The following is a 17,303-nucleotide window of genomic DNA, read 5'->3' as shown; positions in this document are numbered from 1 at the left end:
GTCCCCTTCTCCTCCTGCCTTCAATCTTTCCCGGCATAAGGGTCTTTTCCAATGAGTTGGTTCTTTCCATCAAGTGGCCAAAGTATTGGAGTACATCAAGGCTTTAAAAGTATAGTGTTTTTCAAAATGTAATGTTCTTATGGAAAATGACATGTGTGTCTTGCCTCCACTCCGTAGCTACCGTCAGAGGGCTCAGAAGCTTTCAGAAATCCACAAGGATCAACCTGGCCACCCCGTCAACCGGACTGTCTACTGGATCGACTACATTCTCCGCCACGATGGAGCCCATCACCTGCGTGCCGCCGTCCATCAGATCTCTTTCTGTCAGTATTTTCTCCTGGATATCGTCTTCGTGCTATTGCTTGGTGCTGTCCTGCTTTACTTCCTCTTGTCATGGGTGACAAAGTTTATCTGCAGAAGAGTCAAAAGTCTGTGGTCAAGCAGTAAGCACAGCACAGTGAATGGACATTATCATAATGGAATCCTCAATGGCAAGTGTAAAAGAAATGGCCACATTAAACACGAAAAGAAGGTGAAATGAGCCAGCAGCCCGCCTGATAGTAACAGATGTATCCCGTCATTGAATTTTTATTGCTACAAGTTAGTCTAACAACTACTAAATTACAAACCTCAGTAAACAATTCTAACACTCCCTTATCTGACCTTATTAATGAAATTCTGTGGGATTAAGATGGCTGTAAAAAGCACAAACCTAAATTGCAAAAATGTATTTTATTCGAATACTGATACAGGTAGTTTTGGCACTGAACCTTTTAGAAGCCTTAATTATTTAAATCAATTAAGTGACTGTGTCAGACTTTAGTTTTAAGTCTTGGTATATGTGTGTCCCGGATGAGGAATGGTTTATTTTCTCTTAGAAAGGTTTGTCTGTGTGTGTCTGTGTGTATGTCTGTGTGTGCGTATGTTTCCTAACTGACAGACTTTTAGCCAGCTGCTTGTTACATTTGTTGACGGTACAGCACATCTAAGAATGAAATAGAAAGACAGTTAGGATCCAGATGTTTCTCTTCTAGAAGTTAATATATGGGGACTCAGAAACAGTACCACTTAAAAGTGAATGCAGAGGAAGAAAACGCAAAAGATAAATGGCACCTGTTTTTGTACTTTTGGGTTTTTAGGTTTGTTTTCTTTCTTTCTTTTTTTTTTAACGACTGTGGATTCTTCTGGGGGGAAAAAACGTACAATTAAGTAAATGTATAAATTGGTTGTCATAGTTTATTTTTATTTCCCCCCTACCAATAATTTGTCTCTGGGAGAATTTTATATTTTTTTTTTTCTATTTCATTTTAACAACTAACATTATCTTAACTATATAATTCAGGCAAAGCAACAAAGCTCTAATTTTTGTTCAAAGTACTGAAGACTACTGCTTATGTGGCATCTTTAAACGGGGCCGTTGTTTGATGACTTTCTCTAATGTAATTTTTGAACGTTCAGGTGTGATATTTCCAAAGTTTTAACTAAAAAACCACCTTCTTCATCCCCTTTTGGTGTCTGGGCCACACAATCTGTTATATCGGTGCCAACATTTCATTCTTTTCATTGGATCATTTGCTTTTCTCCATATTTTTCACCTGCTTTGCCTGAGAGGTTTGCGATCTGGTCACCAAATCAAACTTGCCGTGACACAGAAGTGGCAGAGAAACTGTCCCCCTTGTTTGTGAAGTGAGCCCCCCCCCCCACCTGTCTCCCATCTGCTCTGGCTCTGCGGTCCGTTGTGGCTGCCCTGGGACAGTGACAGTGTTCGTTTGAGAATGGGGTGCAAGTCGCAGACATCAGAAGATCAGGACCTCCCCACTGAACCAGGCACTCACTGGCATCTAGGACTTCATTCCATGTCTTTCTGTTTACTTAGCATTGGCACTGCACATGTTGAGTGTATGCTTTATTTATTTGTAGCTCGAAGTCTTATGTCTGACAGCTGAAAGTAGAAAACTGCAGCATTTACCTAATGACTTTCACTAACATGGGAAGAGTTGTGAAAATTCTAGAATGCTGTAAATCCTTGTCGTACACTATGACATACGACTTCATCACACTCCCACCAGGAGCCACTCTCCTGTGCTTAGAAATAATGCCACGAGTAGTTTTCTAGTGTACAATGCAGGCAAATACATTGGTCTCTGAATACTTGAAGAAATGGTATTACATATATAAGCCTATTAGTTATACCTTTTCACAATCTTATAATATTGCCGTTAAAGTGAAAGAAAAACACAGGCAATGAGTGGTGGGATGACAACAGAACTTAGAGTGTATGACTGAGTTGATTTTGCTTTTTTGGAATTGGATGAAGTTGACAGTAGGCATTCACTGGATGAGTAAACATAAGTTAATCTCCACTGTGATAAGAACTTAAACAATAAACATGATTTAAAATAGAGAAATGTTGTTGGAATAAAATTTTTATTCAGATTTTATTTCACAATATTATGTATATCCATTATAAACATGTTTCTGAGACAGGTCTCCCAACTTTTATATGTGTATATGAGTGTGAAAACAGTGTGTTACATGTGAGAATGTTTTTTTTAATTATTATTAAACACAGGGATTTACCTTACAAATACATCAACATGGATCATAAAATTGTCCCATAATTAAGAATGTTAAGTGTAGGTATTTACTGATCATTGTTGTGGTTGTTTTTTTTTTAGTAAGCTTATTGTTAGCCAGTTTTGGTAAATAGAGTGATTTTAAATTTTCCACACTTGGGCTAGATTCTCTAATAAAGTAAAGTTTTCATGAAGGTATTTATTCATTTATTTTTTTAAAAAACCTCTGCAAGTGTTTCTATAACTGGTCATCATCTTGTCAAATGCAAATGAGAATTAAGACTTCAATCATTTTTCCTCTAGAGTCATAAGTTTCAATATCCCTCCACATGGACACAGAAGCAGAGTTTGAATGTCTAGGATTGGAGGGAAGCAATGTTTGGGTTAAAGCAGTGGTTTATAATTAAGATTAAAGAAAGCTGGAGATTCTTTCTTGAGGATGTAGACACTTTGTATTACAATCTGGGGGCATTCTCAGATTCCTAAGTACAACTTGATATTTTCTGGTAAAGTTTCCACTGATGTTTATCAACTTAGGTTTGAGAGTATTGTCCTTAAAAGAGTCATCTCTGAACCTCTCCTACCCAACCACATACTTACCACCTCCCCTTCTCCATATTGTGATATGCAACACCCTTCTGCAGCTGGACTGGAATCCACCACACTGGATCCTCTGAGGACTCCAATTAAAAACAAAATTAAAAAAAAAATCCCTTCATGTGATCTGGTTCCTGTCCCTGCCGTCCTGCGCTGCTAGGAACCAGCAGTGGTGAGGTGCTGCTGAGACAAGACGAACCTCTTGGTTTTTCCCACCCATATCCTGTTTCTGCCGAAACTAAGAATATTTATGCCCAGATGACCTACTTCAGTGCCCTACTCCCAGCTTTGCCTGTTATTAGATACACATGCCTGCATGCTCCGTCGCTAAGTTATGTCCAACTCTTTGCCACCCCATGGACTGTAGCTCACCAGACTCCTCTGTCCGTGGGGTTTCTGAGGCATGCTGGAGGAATACTGGAGTAGTTTGACATTCCCTCCTCCAGGGGATCTTCCTGACCCACAGATTAAACCCGCCTCGCTTGCGTCTTGTCTCCTGCATTGACAGGCAGATTATTTTTACCACCTAGCCACCTGGGAAGCCCAGCAATTAAGTATATTAGACATTATAATTAAACATTGTGGAACATAAAACTTGCAATGAAATTAACATGAAAAATGTTCAGCTGTTTGTAAAAATTTTGTGGACCATTGTTATTTATAAACAGTAAGTACCTCCTCTGAAATACACAACTGTAGTGAATTGAAAGAATATTTATCCACCAGAACTTAGGAGTTGCTGTGAAGGGGTAGGGGAAGAAATTGTTTGATATTCCGTGGTTGCTACCTTCTTCCAGACAATAAGCTGGATACCAGGGGAATTTACAGATGATAAGGACAGTCTCTCCTTCAAGGAGCTTGTGATCTATTGGGAGACATGGACATATAAGTAACTATAAAGTACTGGCACCTATAGTCCATATATGCGCAGGGTTCTGTGGGGACAGTCAGAGGGCAAGAGAATGTGTCAAAAAACCTTTTGTGTGCACCAGAGAGTTCACACACTACTGCTTGTCTTATGATACAGGGTGTCCATGAATTGCCTCATCAGGAACATCCTCATGAATTTATTTAGTTTTTGAATCATGTATTGGACTCAAGCTCTAACTGTCTGAGGGTTCTGACTTTGAAAGCTTACCCCAACATCTACTGATTTTAACTTTTTAATTTCTTATTTGTATGATAATGGTTACCTCACTGGCTTATCTTGAATACATATCACACACACACACACATTCTGTTCTGCACACTATACTAAATATTTAAAACACTGTGTGTTGAAAGCATTTAGCATAATGGCCTGCACAGGATGGGCCCTCAAATTCAGTGTTAGTCATGGATATATTAAATAGCACTGGAGGAGGGCATGGCAACCCACTCCAGTGGTCTTGCCTGGAGAATTCCATGGACAGAGGGGCCTGGTGGGCTACAGTCCATGCGGTCAGAGTTGGACGTGACTGAGCAACTAGCAAATACACACACACATACAGACACACTGAATAGACCAACTGCTTTCACATTATTGTGCCTTCAGGTTTTGAAAGTTATTGTTTAAGAAAATATGTTTTATTCATTCATCCACCAACTATGTATTAAGGCTTCTGTTCACCCGCTGGTATTTCAGATGTGCATTTGGCCATCACGGTTACATCGTGCCCTCTCTCTTCATAGCTCAACTCTGCACCAGATTCCAAAGTGCCACTGAGATGGAATGACTCCACTTTGACAAGGTTTAAGCATGAGAAAACCAAATTGAAGTGACAAAACAACTTCAAGTCATCTCATCTGTTTTATTATTGAAAGTGTTTGTTATTTTTCATTCTAGTTTCTAATTCATCTGGTTTGTAAATATAAAATCACATTTAGAGAATGCTTATTTGCAATTGATAGTATCAAAAACAATTTGAAACAAAACTTTTAAATCTTATATTAAAAAGTTTAAGAATTATATGAATTTTATTAGAGAGCTTCTTTCTTACTTCTGAGAGAGCATAATTTTTAGCCAGCTATTTTTCCCAACAAAAGGTCTCACATATTTATTACTAAACCAAAGCACTAAGGTGTGTGCATGTGTGTTAGTCACTCAGTTGTGTCCGACTCTTTGCAACCCCATGGACTGTAGCCCACTAGGCTCCTCTGTCCATGGGATTCTCCAGGCAAGAACACTGGAGTGGGCTGCCATTTTCCTTCTGCAGGGGATCTTCCCGACCCAGGGATCAATCACGTGTCTCCTGGTCTTCTGCACTGCATGCAGATTCTTTACCAACTGAGCCACCAAGAGAGCCCCCAATTATAGTGTAAATCTACTCTAAGAAGTCTAGCACCAACATTAAATATTTCAGGTATTACAAAGCATTTTCATGTATTAATAAAATCTGAAGTCCTCAGAATTTTATGCGACTAAAAATATTTTATTGCTATGTTAATTTCTATCTACAATTAGTTAATTACTCTTTCAGTAACATATTTGTGCGGTAAGTGATCATTTCTTATTACAAAGGCAGAATTACCTTGAATTCAATATAATATCTACACTTTTAAAAGGTAATTTCTACCAAGCCATATTAGTCCTAATATTAAGATCAATTTTCCATCCAGGGCAGAAGCAAAACACAACACAGAAAATAGTTACTTATTGAGATCCTAGATAAAAGCAATTTTGCTGTTGAAGGATATATTACTCTTAGTACAGTGCTGCATTAGAATGTAAATTACTAATATGTTAGAAAGGAAGAAATTTATGTATTTATGCTAATTTTGCTTTAGTTACCCTCATGGGACTGTAACTGAAGTCCGTGAGTATTCCTTTTAGCAGAAAATGGTGACTTTGGATATAAACATATTAGGTTAATTGAATGTAACATCCAAATTTCACGTTAATGATGATAATGTGGTGTTATATTTCTGATTGATGTCTATACATTTTTTTCTCAAATCGAAAGAGCTGATAGGTAGAGACCAGACATTAAGAAAAGCCCAAGGCTATGATATAAAAATCATCAGTTCTGCTTCCAATTCTGATTCTGCCCTCTGGGCATAATAAGTTTACCTTATGAATAAGAAGGTGGTTCTAGATGCTTAAATATGCCACTGTGAACAACTGGTTAAAGCTTGGTCAATAGAAAAAAAGCAAATACAAATGCCTATATACATGGAAAAATATATAAGACTGTGCATGTGTGTAGTTAATACTTAAATTATACTAAACAATTCTTTAGATTATATAAAAATGAACCCAATAATTCTTCATCTGTTTTTTTAAATAAAGGTAGTATTTTAAACAAATTTTATTTTAAAAACTGAAGACTTCTTTGAAACTGAATGATAGTCAAAAGAAGTAGTGCATTTTAGCATCTAAGTCAGATGTACCTCTGTAAAACTTACGGTTGAAATATTGCAAAAAATAGGATGAAATAGTTATAAAATGAAATCAAGCTACTGCTCTGAATATAGTCTTTCTGGAACTTCTATCTTCTTATTTATTCTAGAATAAAAATATTTTGAGCTTTAGACGTTTAAACTAGATCCTAGTTATAACATTTTCTTTTACAATGAATTCAGCGGACACAGACAGTTTTTCACTTAGGAACACAAGGAGATGAGGACGAGAAAGAAGTTTATTCATGTACCTCTGAATCCATTTCACAGATCCAGGATAATGGATAAGTTAGCTTCACCGTTTGTGAAGGCATAATTAACTTTTGAGTGGAGTGTGTTGGTTTCCAGTTACAGATTTCATCCTACATATTATACAGTCTGCCTTCTTCCATTTCCTGCTTCCCATCTTGCTTCCAAGCTCTCAGTTTCCTCTCTTGGTTGTCTGCTGTTCAGTGTTTTCTAAGTTGCCTTAGCAGTTCCCTGTTTATGGTGCATAGATTGTGCTTATGTGTATAATAATGTCTTTGTTTTTCAACAGAGTATGGAAATTCAATTGGAAGTTCAAGCATTCCACATTACTGAAGGCCAAGTTGAGAAAATGTTCAACTGTGTTAAAAAAATATTTTGCATGCACTAGTTGAATGTCCTTTAGGATGTAGTTTCCATCAAAAACGATGAATGTACAGATGGTGCTTCCTCTTAGGTTTGGGAGGAATTGGGAGGAAGGCTGCGCTGAGCAGGGGACAGCCGCGGGGCCCTGTGATCTGGTTTGGGGCATAGATTAGTGATCTTTCAAACTGTCAAGCCATGTATTCCCTTTTTTACCTCCTACTTGGTAATCAAAATTTTAATACAGTTGGTTTGTACAAATACAGACCTGACCTTTCTCCAGTGAGAACCTGCCTCTTTTCATTACTGGAACTTCTAGAAGGATCTGCACCAGGATGCATTTTATCTCTGATTCTCTAACTCTCAGTTATTTAGCATCACTCATGTCCCTGATATATATATATTTTTTTCCAGTGGGGGATGTCCCTGATATTAACAGAAGATGCTGGAACTGCAGCCAGCTGTCAGGTTAGAGGCAGAGAAAGGCCCAGGCCTGATAGCAGGCACCCTAGGAACTTAGCCTAGGGTGGCAGCGTGTTCATCTTCCCTGGAGCAATAGACAAAAAGGTGTGAGAGTGAAGCAAGGGTGACCTGGGAAGGAGGCAGCATTTTCAGATCCAAATCCACCTCAGAATGGCTCGCATGCTTTGGGTGAATGGTTCCTCCAACCATGCAATTTGTATTTTGGAATGCTAGCCTATCTTTTGTTTGTTTTTTCCTTTGCAAAAATGATGCTGGGATGGGGCAAAATCAAGCAAAGATCTTTAAAGTCTTGAATATAGGACCCAGGGAAGTCAAGGGGATCTGGCCAACAGTGCAGGACTTTGCAGTATCCAGGCATCTACAGCCGTGCGGGTCCTGTTATTTCATAGATGTTTCCACGTGCAGCAGATGTGATCCTTGAGAGTGGGCTGACAGCACTGGGAGTCAGCTCCTGCGTGTCCATGCCGAGATGGGGAGGTACAAAGCATCTCTCTGCTGGCTATTATTTTCTCATATGAGGGAAATGACAGCAATTTAATAATTTATTATTTTCCAGTTTTGAAAGTGGGCTTCTCAGATGGTGCACACAGTGGTAAAGAATCCACCTGTCGATACAGGAGACGCAAGAGATGCGCGTTTGATCCCTGGGTCAGGCAGATCTCCCGGAGGAGGAAAGGGCAGCCCATTCCGACATTCTTGCCTGGAGGATCTCATGGACAGAGAAGCCTGGTGGGCATCCCATGCAGTTGCATAGATCTGAAGACAAATGAGCAACTGAGCATGCACACACACAATTTAAAAGTAAATAGGTTAAGTTCAGCATTTGATTAGATGGAATTTTGTTTCATGGCCAAGTATGTTGTATTAATCTACCAGCTTCAGATATCAGCTCTAACATGTCTTCAAAAGAATTAATACCTCAAAAAGTCTCCTTTTTTCACATCAGAATTTCCTCCATTTAATTGATCAAATACTTCTTTTCCATAGCCATCTGTATTTCCTTCTGCTGTTGCTCATTATCACTGGTTAAGAAACTACCCCTAGATATTTACTGCATTTTTAAATTCCTTACACCACAGAGTCTGTGAAAACTAAATAGAAAAGAAGCAGGTGAGGGAAATCGTCTAATTTTAAAAGATATTTTAGATTCTGTAGTATTTCCTATGTAGTAACATATTGCCTTAACAATTATTCCATAAAATGAATAGTAGCCATCTAGTTTTGTTTTTACCTCATCACTTTATACTACTCAGCTTTAAGTTCTAGTCTTAAGAGTGTCGTTCTAAAATCCTTTAAGCAAGTACAGAGGAAGGCATTACTATGCTTTCCCTTCACCTCCAGAAGATATAAACCCTCTCCTCATGCAGTTGGATTGAATGATTTGTTACATGATCACTGCGTTTAGCATGGGATGCCATGTTTTTTTGTTGTTGTTGTTAATTCCAAGGTTTTCTTATAATCTTTGCTTTTGGGTTCAACTGTAAACTAAAATTTTTAAGTCGCAGGTTGCTTAGTTTGGGACTATAAGTCACAACGCTGTCCAAGGCTACCTGTCCCTGGGCCTTCATCTGTGCACCAGCTTTGAAGACCGTTTATCAGTCAGTCCAAATTCTCTTATTAGTCCAACACAGGAGAACACCTTGTTCTCAGCAGTAAACAGCTCCAATTGCTCTTGTTCTGGTGTTTTTCTCCTAGTAGACTCTCTATTTCATTGTAAGTCAAAAGTCCACTAGCTTCGTGGTCAGCACCATAGAAAAAGATTTTAAGATCTATGGAGATGAAAGATTTCATATATCCCAACTCAGATTTTTGCTGTTAACTCAAAAATCTACCACCCATCACAACAGTGCTTTGTCTTCTTTGGGCTGGTGTTTCTGTTCCTCAGATATATCTATGTCATTTTTACCCCTCACCTGGGCTTTTGCTGTATGTCTCTTTAACAAATCAGTTGTTCCTTACATTCCTTTTAACACCAGCTTATCACTTCTCTTCATTCTGCTGAAATATCTGTTTATTTACATTAACGCTTCCCTTCTGATATCTGTGTCTCATACTGTTTTATAATTAAACCATAAACCTCAATGTTTTTATAGTTTTCTATTTGCCTCATTCATTAATATAAGCATGTTAATGAAATATTCTGCTTCATGTATACTAGAACATTTGATATATTTATTAGATCTTTAACTAAAGCTGTTATGAAAAACATCCATCTGACTACATTGTAATGATCTTTTTATCCAAAAGCCTTGGCTTGTTTGCTTATATTCACTTTCTACCTCCTATTTTTCTAACACTTCTTAATGTTACATCACAAGTAGCCTACTTTTTTTGCTATAATTCTGACTGTACTGACATCTCTAATGCTAAGTTGGATGTAATCTATAACATTTACTTTAATTTACACATAATCAAAGGTTGTATCTTCATTTACAATACCACAAAATAGCATTCCTTTGTCAGTATTCTTATTATCTTCTCCATCTCACTGCTCTAAGTACTGCCTTTATTAAAACACAATCAAACATTGTCTTCTGTGTTTCTAAAGTGCCAGGCACTGTATGTGCCCCTGGGAATAGAAGGATGAAGAAGCCACAGTCCCGGACTTGAAGGAGACAAAGCCCAGTGAAGCAAGCGGCTTCAGTCGGCAGTGGAATATATATTGTAATGTACATATGGAAAAATGTGCTGTTGAGGCATAGAGAAGGATGAGGGCATGTTCCACCTGGGCTTGTTTTAGTTGAATTATAAAGTATTAATAGGCATTCAAGAGGCAGAGAAGTAAGTAGAGATAATTTTTGGAAGGCATGATTCTATGGTGGATCATGAATTATGGAGGAGTATGGCACAAAAAGAAGCTACAAGTAGTTTGTTCTAACAGAAGGATGTGTGGTGAAGAAGGGAGGCGTGTGTATGTGTGTGTATGTGTGTGTGCGCTCAGTGGTGTCCGACTCTGTGTGACCCCATGGACTGTAACCTGCCAGGCTCCTCTGTCTATGGGATTCTCCAGGCAAGAATACTGGAGTGAGTAGCCATTCCCTTCTCCAGGGGATCCTTCCCACCAAGGATCGAACCTCTGTCTCTTGCATTGGCGGGTGGAATTTTTGCCACTGAGCCACCTGGGTAGCTCTGAAGAAGGGAGGACCACTATACTGAGGAAAATGATTTTCTGACAACACTTTTCCCTTTGGATTTTCAGTTAATCACTCTCAAATATAATCTGCATTGCATTAGCTAGGCAGCAACTTCCCCCAGAAGCCTGTGTCTGTGCCTGAGTGCTGAATGCTTGGTTTTATGGCACAGTTTCACCACTGTTGTTGCCAAGTTTCTTGTATTAGACACTTAACTTGACATAATGTCAAGGTCATTCTATTTCCCAGGTGGTGCTAGTGGTAAAAAACCCACTTGCCAATGCAGGAGACTCGGGTTCAATTCCTGGGTTGGGAAGATCACCTGAAGGAGGTCATGGCAACCCACTGCTGGAGAATCCCATGGACAGAGGAACCTGTTGGGCTATAGTCCATAGGGTCGCACAGAGTCAGACGCAACCAAAGCAACTTAGCATGCAAACGTGCAAAGGCCATTCTCTTATGCTAAACTGTAGGAGGCCAAACTCTAACACTCTTAAGTTTACCTGTGTACTTAGGAGATCTGCAAAATAGCTGTACCAAGTCCAGCTTCTTAACTAGTTTGAAGGAAAAGAAATGGGAATTTTTTCATCTTAAAATAGGAAAGAATATGTTCTGATAATGAAAGTCTTCAGCAAAAGTAACAATTTATAAATTGCGTTTTACTTGACTTGGTAAAGCAAAATAAATGCCTAGAAATATTGACTGACAGAGTGCTCAAGGATGGCAGTAACAGAGTAGGCATTATGATTATCTAGGCAATTCATGGGTTAAATGTGATTGTGGAGATTATGACATAATGTCCATGAGAACAAAAGAGAAACTGCTGTAGCCACAACAGTAAAATACAAGAAATATAACAACTGAATGTTATATATTACAATTTTTAGAGCTTTTAAATCTAGCCATGTGTATTATTCAAATAGCACTTGGATTTTCTTCTAGAGTTTTGCGCTTTGTTTTAGGAGTTACTACTTTTATCGGTCTCCATTTCACAAAAGCTTGTATTCCAAACACCAAACTCAGGCCCCAGAATCAGATCAGCTGTGGCTTCTAAAGCTTCCTAAAAGTGTGGAAGGAATTGATGGCTAAACCCCACTCCAGGACAGCTGAAGGAACCATGTGTAGCAAATGAAGCAACATGGCATCTGACTCAATTCAATAGCTAGGTCTCTTCGCAGATTCAATAACTTTTCTCTACCAGTGGATGAAGATAAACCATAAGATTAATAAAGGTTTCAGAAAAATTTAAGAAGCTTCTGCACATATCTTCTAATTATCCTTGCATGCCTGTTCTGTCACTTCAGTCATATTAGACTCTTTGAGACCCTATGGCCTATAGCCCACCAGGCTCCTCTATCCATGGGAATTCTTTAGGCAAGAATACTGGAGTGGGTTTCCATGCCCTCCTTCAGAAGATCTTCCTGACCCAGGGATCGAACCCACATCTCTAGTGTCTCCTGCACTGGCAGGCGGGTGGGTTCTTTCCCATCAGCACCACCTGGGAAGCCCAGTTCTCCTTACTCAAGTTTAATTAGCTCGTTCTAACTCAACAAGCGTTTTTCAGCCTTGCAGTTGGCAAAAAGTGACACTCCTCCTCAGGGAAGAAGGGGAACTAAACTTCTTTTCTTGATCTTGACTCATTTTTGGAAAGAAAATGTGAAAAAGAGCCTGGGGTAAGCCAGCAGTCTTAAGTTTTCTTTCTATAGAGGCTGATAGTGGTGGAATCTTTTAGCAGATTTGAAACTCCAAGGATAAGTATTGATGTTTTGATTTATGTTTAGTTCTATATTAAGTCCAGGGAAGCATTTATTTATTTATTTATTATTTTTTATTTTTCAGTGGGTTTTGTCATACATTGATATGAATCAGCCATAGAGTTACACGTATTCCCCATCCCGATCCCCCCTCCCACTTCCCTCTCCACCCGATTCCTCTGGGTCTTCCCAGCCCACCAGGCCCGAGCACTTGACTCATGCACAGGGATGCATTTATATAAAGGTTAAAAAAATAGGATTTAGCGATCTGATATATTGCCAAAACTGAGTATTTAAGATAATAGAACTTCCTGAACAACAGGAAGTGGGCTGGGAAAACTGAGATTGGCTTCATGCCTGTGCATGAGAAGTAATTTAAATGTCAACTCACAGAGAACCTTAGTTACATCCTTGACTGCCTCTCCCACTAGAAGTTTTGTTCAAGTGCTTTTGACTCAGAGGGAACCAAAAGTTCCTTCTTTCCACATCATGTCAATGATTTCTTCTAAAAATGAAGTAAAAAATACTAACTACTGTATGCAAATCATTAATTTTAACCAAACAAAAAGTATCACTGATTTTATTTTACACTCATTTTAAAGAATGTGAGTGAAATCATTCCTAGAGGATGTTTGATCTTGGGTCATTGCTTTATGCTTAGGATGACAGCTACTTGGCCAAGATTTATTGAAGGTTATGCATTAATACAGGTTTCCCTGGTGGCTCAGTGGTAAAGAATCCACCTGTCAAGCAGGAGACGTGGGTTTGATCCCTGAGGTGGGAAGATCTCCTGGAGAAGGAAATGGCAACCCTCTCCAGTATTCTTGCCTGGGAAATTCCATGGACAGAGGAGCCTGGAAAATGGTACTTGGAGTTGCAAGAGTCAGACATGGCTTAGCCACTAAACAATAACAACAACATGCCTTAATGTAAGTTTCTGCTTAAGAAGGTTGGATTAGTAGCCTTTAAGGTTTTTTCAGATATTGTGCAGACCATCTAACAAAAGAGTGTCATGTTTGCTTGGTGTTGTCAGAGCCACTGACCATCTCTTCCCTCCCCCTTCAGTGATCACCTCCAGCCAAATCTGGGCTTTTCATCATGGAAATGAAATGTTGCTGAGCTGTGAAAGACAGCAGGATTCTTGGCCTCTGGAGGAGGGGAATTCAATCTGGAGCCAGTGACAAGTCTTGATTGCTCAGAGCTTTTGTTTAGTAAAGTTTTGTTAAAGTATAAAAGAGACAGACAAATCTTCTGACATAGACATCAGAAGGGGACAGAAAGAGTTGCCCCCCTGCTAGTCTTTAGCCGGATGGGATGTGTTGTGTCTGTTAGAAAGCTATTAGTCAGATAGGAGAGACACCTCAAGGCTGACGGAGTTCCACCAAGGCCCCTCTCCCACAATATGCATTTTTGAGATAGGATAGCATGAGGTGTGTCATCTGCCAGCCATAAAACAATTGATATGAATACTGGTTTGTTGAGCTATTATCAGCCCAAGGTTTGAAAAAGGAAAAAAAGTTGGTCTTCCATGGAACCATTTTGAAGAAAGGCAAATTCCAAAGGAAATACGTAGTTTCATTAACATAGCTTAAGAAAAACATTTCCATAAGAAAAATGCATTGGTTAGCTGAAGGTTTGAGAAAAGTTAAGTTCAGGTGGAACCAGGTGTCGTCATGGCAACACAGAATTTTAAGAGAAACCTCCTTTTAATTTTGTATAGAGAAGGAAGAAAAGTCTGACACTTGTAGTTCATTTCCTCCTGCTGCTTAAGGAAGGAGTAAAAAAATGTCTGGTACTTGCAGCCTGTTTCCTCTGTTTGGAGACCCCTGGCCTTCCTGCCTGTTACCCTCTCAGAAACTCTCCACTTCTGAAATATTCTACTCTAGTACCTCACTCTCTGACTTAGCTTCCTGTTATTCCAGTACCCATTTTACTGTACTTTACTGGTATCCAGTTCCATAACAGTTCCATTTTTTTTTTCTCTCAATTTAAAAGTTTCTTCCTGGAGTATTTTCTTTGACAATAAGTCTGGGACTTTGATCCCTCACTTAAAATTCCTATTGTCTGTACTGACAGACGTTGGCCTTTACTTTCCTGCTGCATCCATGTAGCAAAGTCCAATCCTGTATCAACCCAACCAGCTGTGTCCCCCCTGCCTATACCTGGACTGGTAAGCAATATGGGCAAAGATCAAATAGCCACATAGGTTGATGCTACTAAAAAAGCAGGCTCTTCATTTGAGTTGGACTGTCAATGATAGCTACTCATCATTCTATTTGTTCTATTTCAACTCCCTGAGTCTCTGTAGTTATTTCAAACTTTCATCATTTTCCCTTCAAGTCTTTTAGCTTTCTAATTAACCCCTATTGGTTCTGGTGAATGGTCTTGCTTTTACTTTATTGAAAGAAAATGGTGTTCATAATCCACTGTTCCTTCAAATCCTGCCATTTCTCCTAACTCATTATACCCATGTCTTCCTTTTTTCTCCTTTCTGTAGTTTCAGTGAAAAATATAACAACCTAACAAAACAAATAATAACAAAATTCACACACATTTTCTCTTAGTGTCTTTAATTTCATTATCAAGACTTCACTTAGGAATTCTTCGGTTTCATCATGGCATCAATATATGCAAATGAAAATATCTAGGAGACATTTGAATATATAGATCTGGAATTCAGGAAAGAAGGCATGGCTGGAGAGAGATACATAGGATTCAGCACAAACAACAACTGAATTAAATTGTGGGAGAAGAAAAGTCCCTAGCACATAGAACACACTCAATATCAGCTGTTCCTTGTTCCTATTTCCCTAATCACCTGCTCTTCCTTATTGACAATTATTTACATTGTCATTAAATAAATCACCCAAGCCACGAACTCTGGATCATTTGGGACTTCTTACTCACTCACTACTTCATTCCCGTAAAAAAGTCTTGCTAATTCTACATCCCTACTATATCTTGGGTCTTTACTCTTTCACAACAGTCTTATTCCAGAGGGTTATCTCTTCCTTGACATTTTGCTACATCCCCCTCAATTGTTCTTGCTGCTTCTGGATTTCTTTCTTCATGAACTGTCTTCCTTCTACTTAAAGAATGATCTGTCTAAACATGCACATTTGGTCATGCTACTTCTTATTACTCAAAAATCTTTCAATAGCTCCCTATCTATAATAAGATAAAACCTAGACTGGAACATTAGACCTTACATTATTTGGTGTTTGACACCATCCCCAAAGTTATCTCTTGCCACTTATTATACCACCTCATCAGTCAATTGGAATTACTGGTAATTTCCCCTACAATATACTCTCTCTAGTAAATATAAGTGTTAGTATTTCTTTCTCTTCATTCCAGTTCTGTCCTCACCCTTTCCTTGACTAACTCTTACCTCTTCAAATTGAAGAGATATTATCTCTTCGATCAAGACCTCAATGTGAGGTATGCCCCTTTCCCTCAATTTCTCTTCTGATTTTCTGAATTCATAACTGCTTATTGTAATTTTCACATATCAGTTTCTCTGCCACAGACACTGCATAGAGTGTTGATACCTAGAGATGTTGATACCTGTATTCCCAGCACACAGCACAGACCTGAGACCTGGGAAGCACACATAAAGTATACATTGAGTGAATGAAAGAGCGTTCTGGTTCTTTTTTTTTTTGTCATACTGCTTCCATATCAGTATGTTAGGAAACAGGATAAGAACTTAGGATGGGAGTAGGGCTGCATTTATGTATGATGAGACAAAATAATTGTTACCTTGTTACACCGTGACTCAAGTAAGACCCCCTTCCTAGCTGTGTTGTACCACTAATCACAATATTTTCCTTTCCGCTTCTGAGCTTTGAGTTCCTTCATCACAAGAACTACTTCTGTCTTGCTCATGGATGATCAGCTTGTGTCTGGCACAGCAGTTTCTCAACAGAGGTTCGGGGATGAACTAATTAATCAATTCCCTCCAGGAGGAAGTTTAAGGGAAGAGTGGGAGAGGCTTTGTTTCTTGAGTCCACATTGTTCTTAATCCTGTAAAGATAGCCTTATTTTTGACAGTATCTGTTTTGGTAGTATTTGCCTTTCTTTCTCATTGCCCTGTTTAACTTATAGATGTTACAAATTAAGACCCAAACACACTGACTTTCCATGCCTAGAGGAAATCATGAAATCAACCGTATTGTGTTTCCCATGATTTCATACATTGTATATATAATTATGTGTTGTAGTATCTGGCATATCAGTTATATCTCAATAAAGGTGTTGTTTTTTTAAAAAAAATCATGCAAATATATTATTTTAACCCAAGTGGAAAGCTTAAAATAAAATAATAACAATTTCAACCATGTCAAAAGCAGCACCCTACAGGCATTTTAAGTTCTTTAATCATCAATTCCCCCATGTTGGAAGGCTTTATCTTTTCTTGAATTAATATTAACAGGTTACTCATAAATATCCGGAAAATATAAAATTCATCAGAAGTTTTTATACTTGGACAAATTTCAGTCATAGTCTTACTGTGGCTTCATTTTGTGCTTTTAAAGTTTAGATAATAGTCACCAATCATTTAAATTCACATAATTTTTGCTTTTATTTTATAGAGTAAACTATACAGAATAGCACTGCAGGACAAAATAAAGAAATTATACTTGACATCCAAAGCCCTGGAGTTATTTTAGAGATAAATATACAAAAATATGGGCTTCCCAGGTGACTTAGTGGTAAAGAATCTGCCTGCCAAGCAGGAAGACACAGGAGAGGTGGGATCGATCCCTGGGCTG

General features: G+C 38.5%; 1 protein-coding gene across 3 annotated transcripts in view; it reads left to right on the top strand.

Moving 5' to 3' along the window:
* UGT8 (UDP glycosyltransferase 8) overlaps nt 1–2,375 on the top strand; it is a 93,791-nt gene extending 91,416 nt beyond the window's left edge. For all 3 annotated transcript variants that reach the window (XM_065907504.1, XM_065907503.1, XM_065907505.1), the window contains one exon: nt 178–2,375. In XM_065907504.1, the coding sequence (XP_065763576.1) occupies nt 178–541 (364 nt within the window). In that variant the 3' untranslated portion in view covers nt 542–2,375. The remainder of the gene's footprint in view (nt 1–177) is intronic.
* The last annotated feature ends 14,928 nt before the right edge of the window (nt 2,376–17,303 follow it).

This window comes from Muntiacus reevesi, chromosome 16 (assembly GCF_963930625.1).
Source record: "Muntiacus reevesi chromosome 16, mMunRee1.1, whole genome shotgun sequence".
Classification (NCBI taxonomy): Eukaryota; Metazoa; Chordata; class Mammalia; order Artiodactyla; family Cervidae; genus Muntiacus; species Muntiacus reevesi.
Note: the sequence above shows the minus strand (reverse complement) of the source record. Positions and strands in the feature narration are given on the sequence as shown.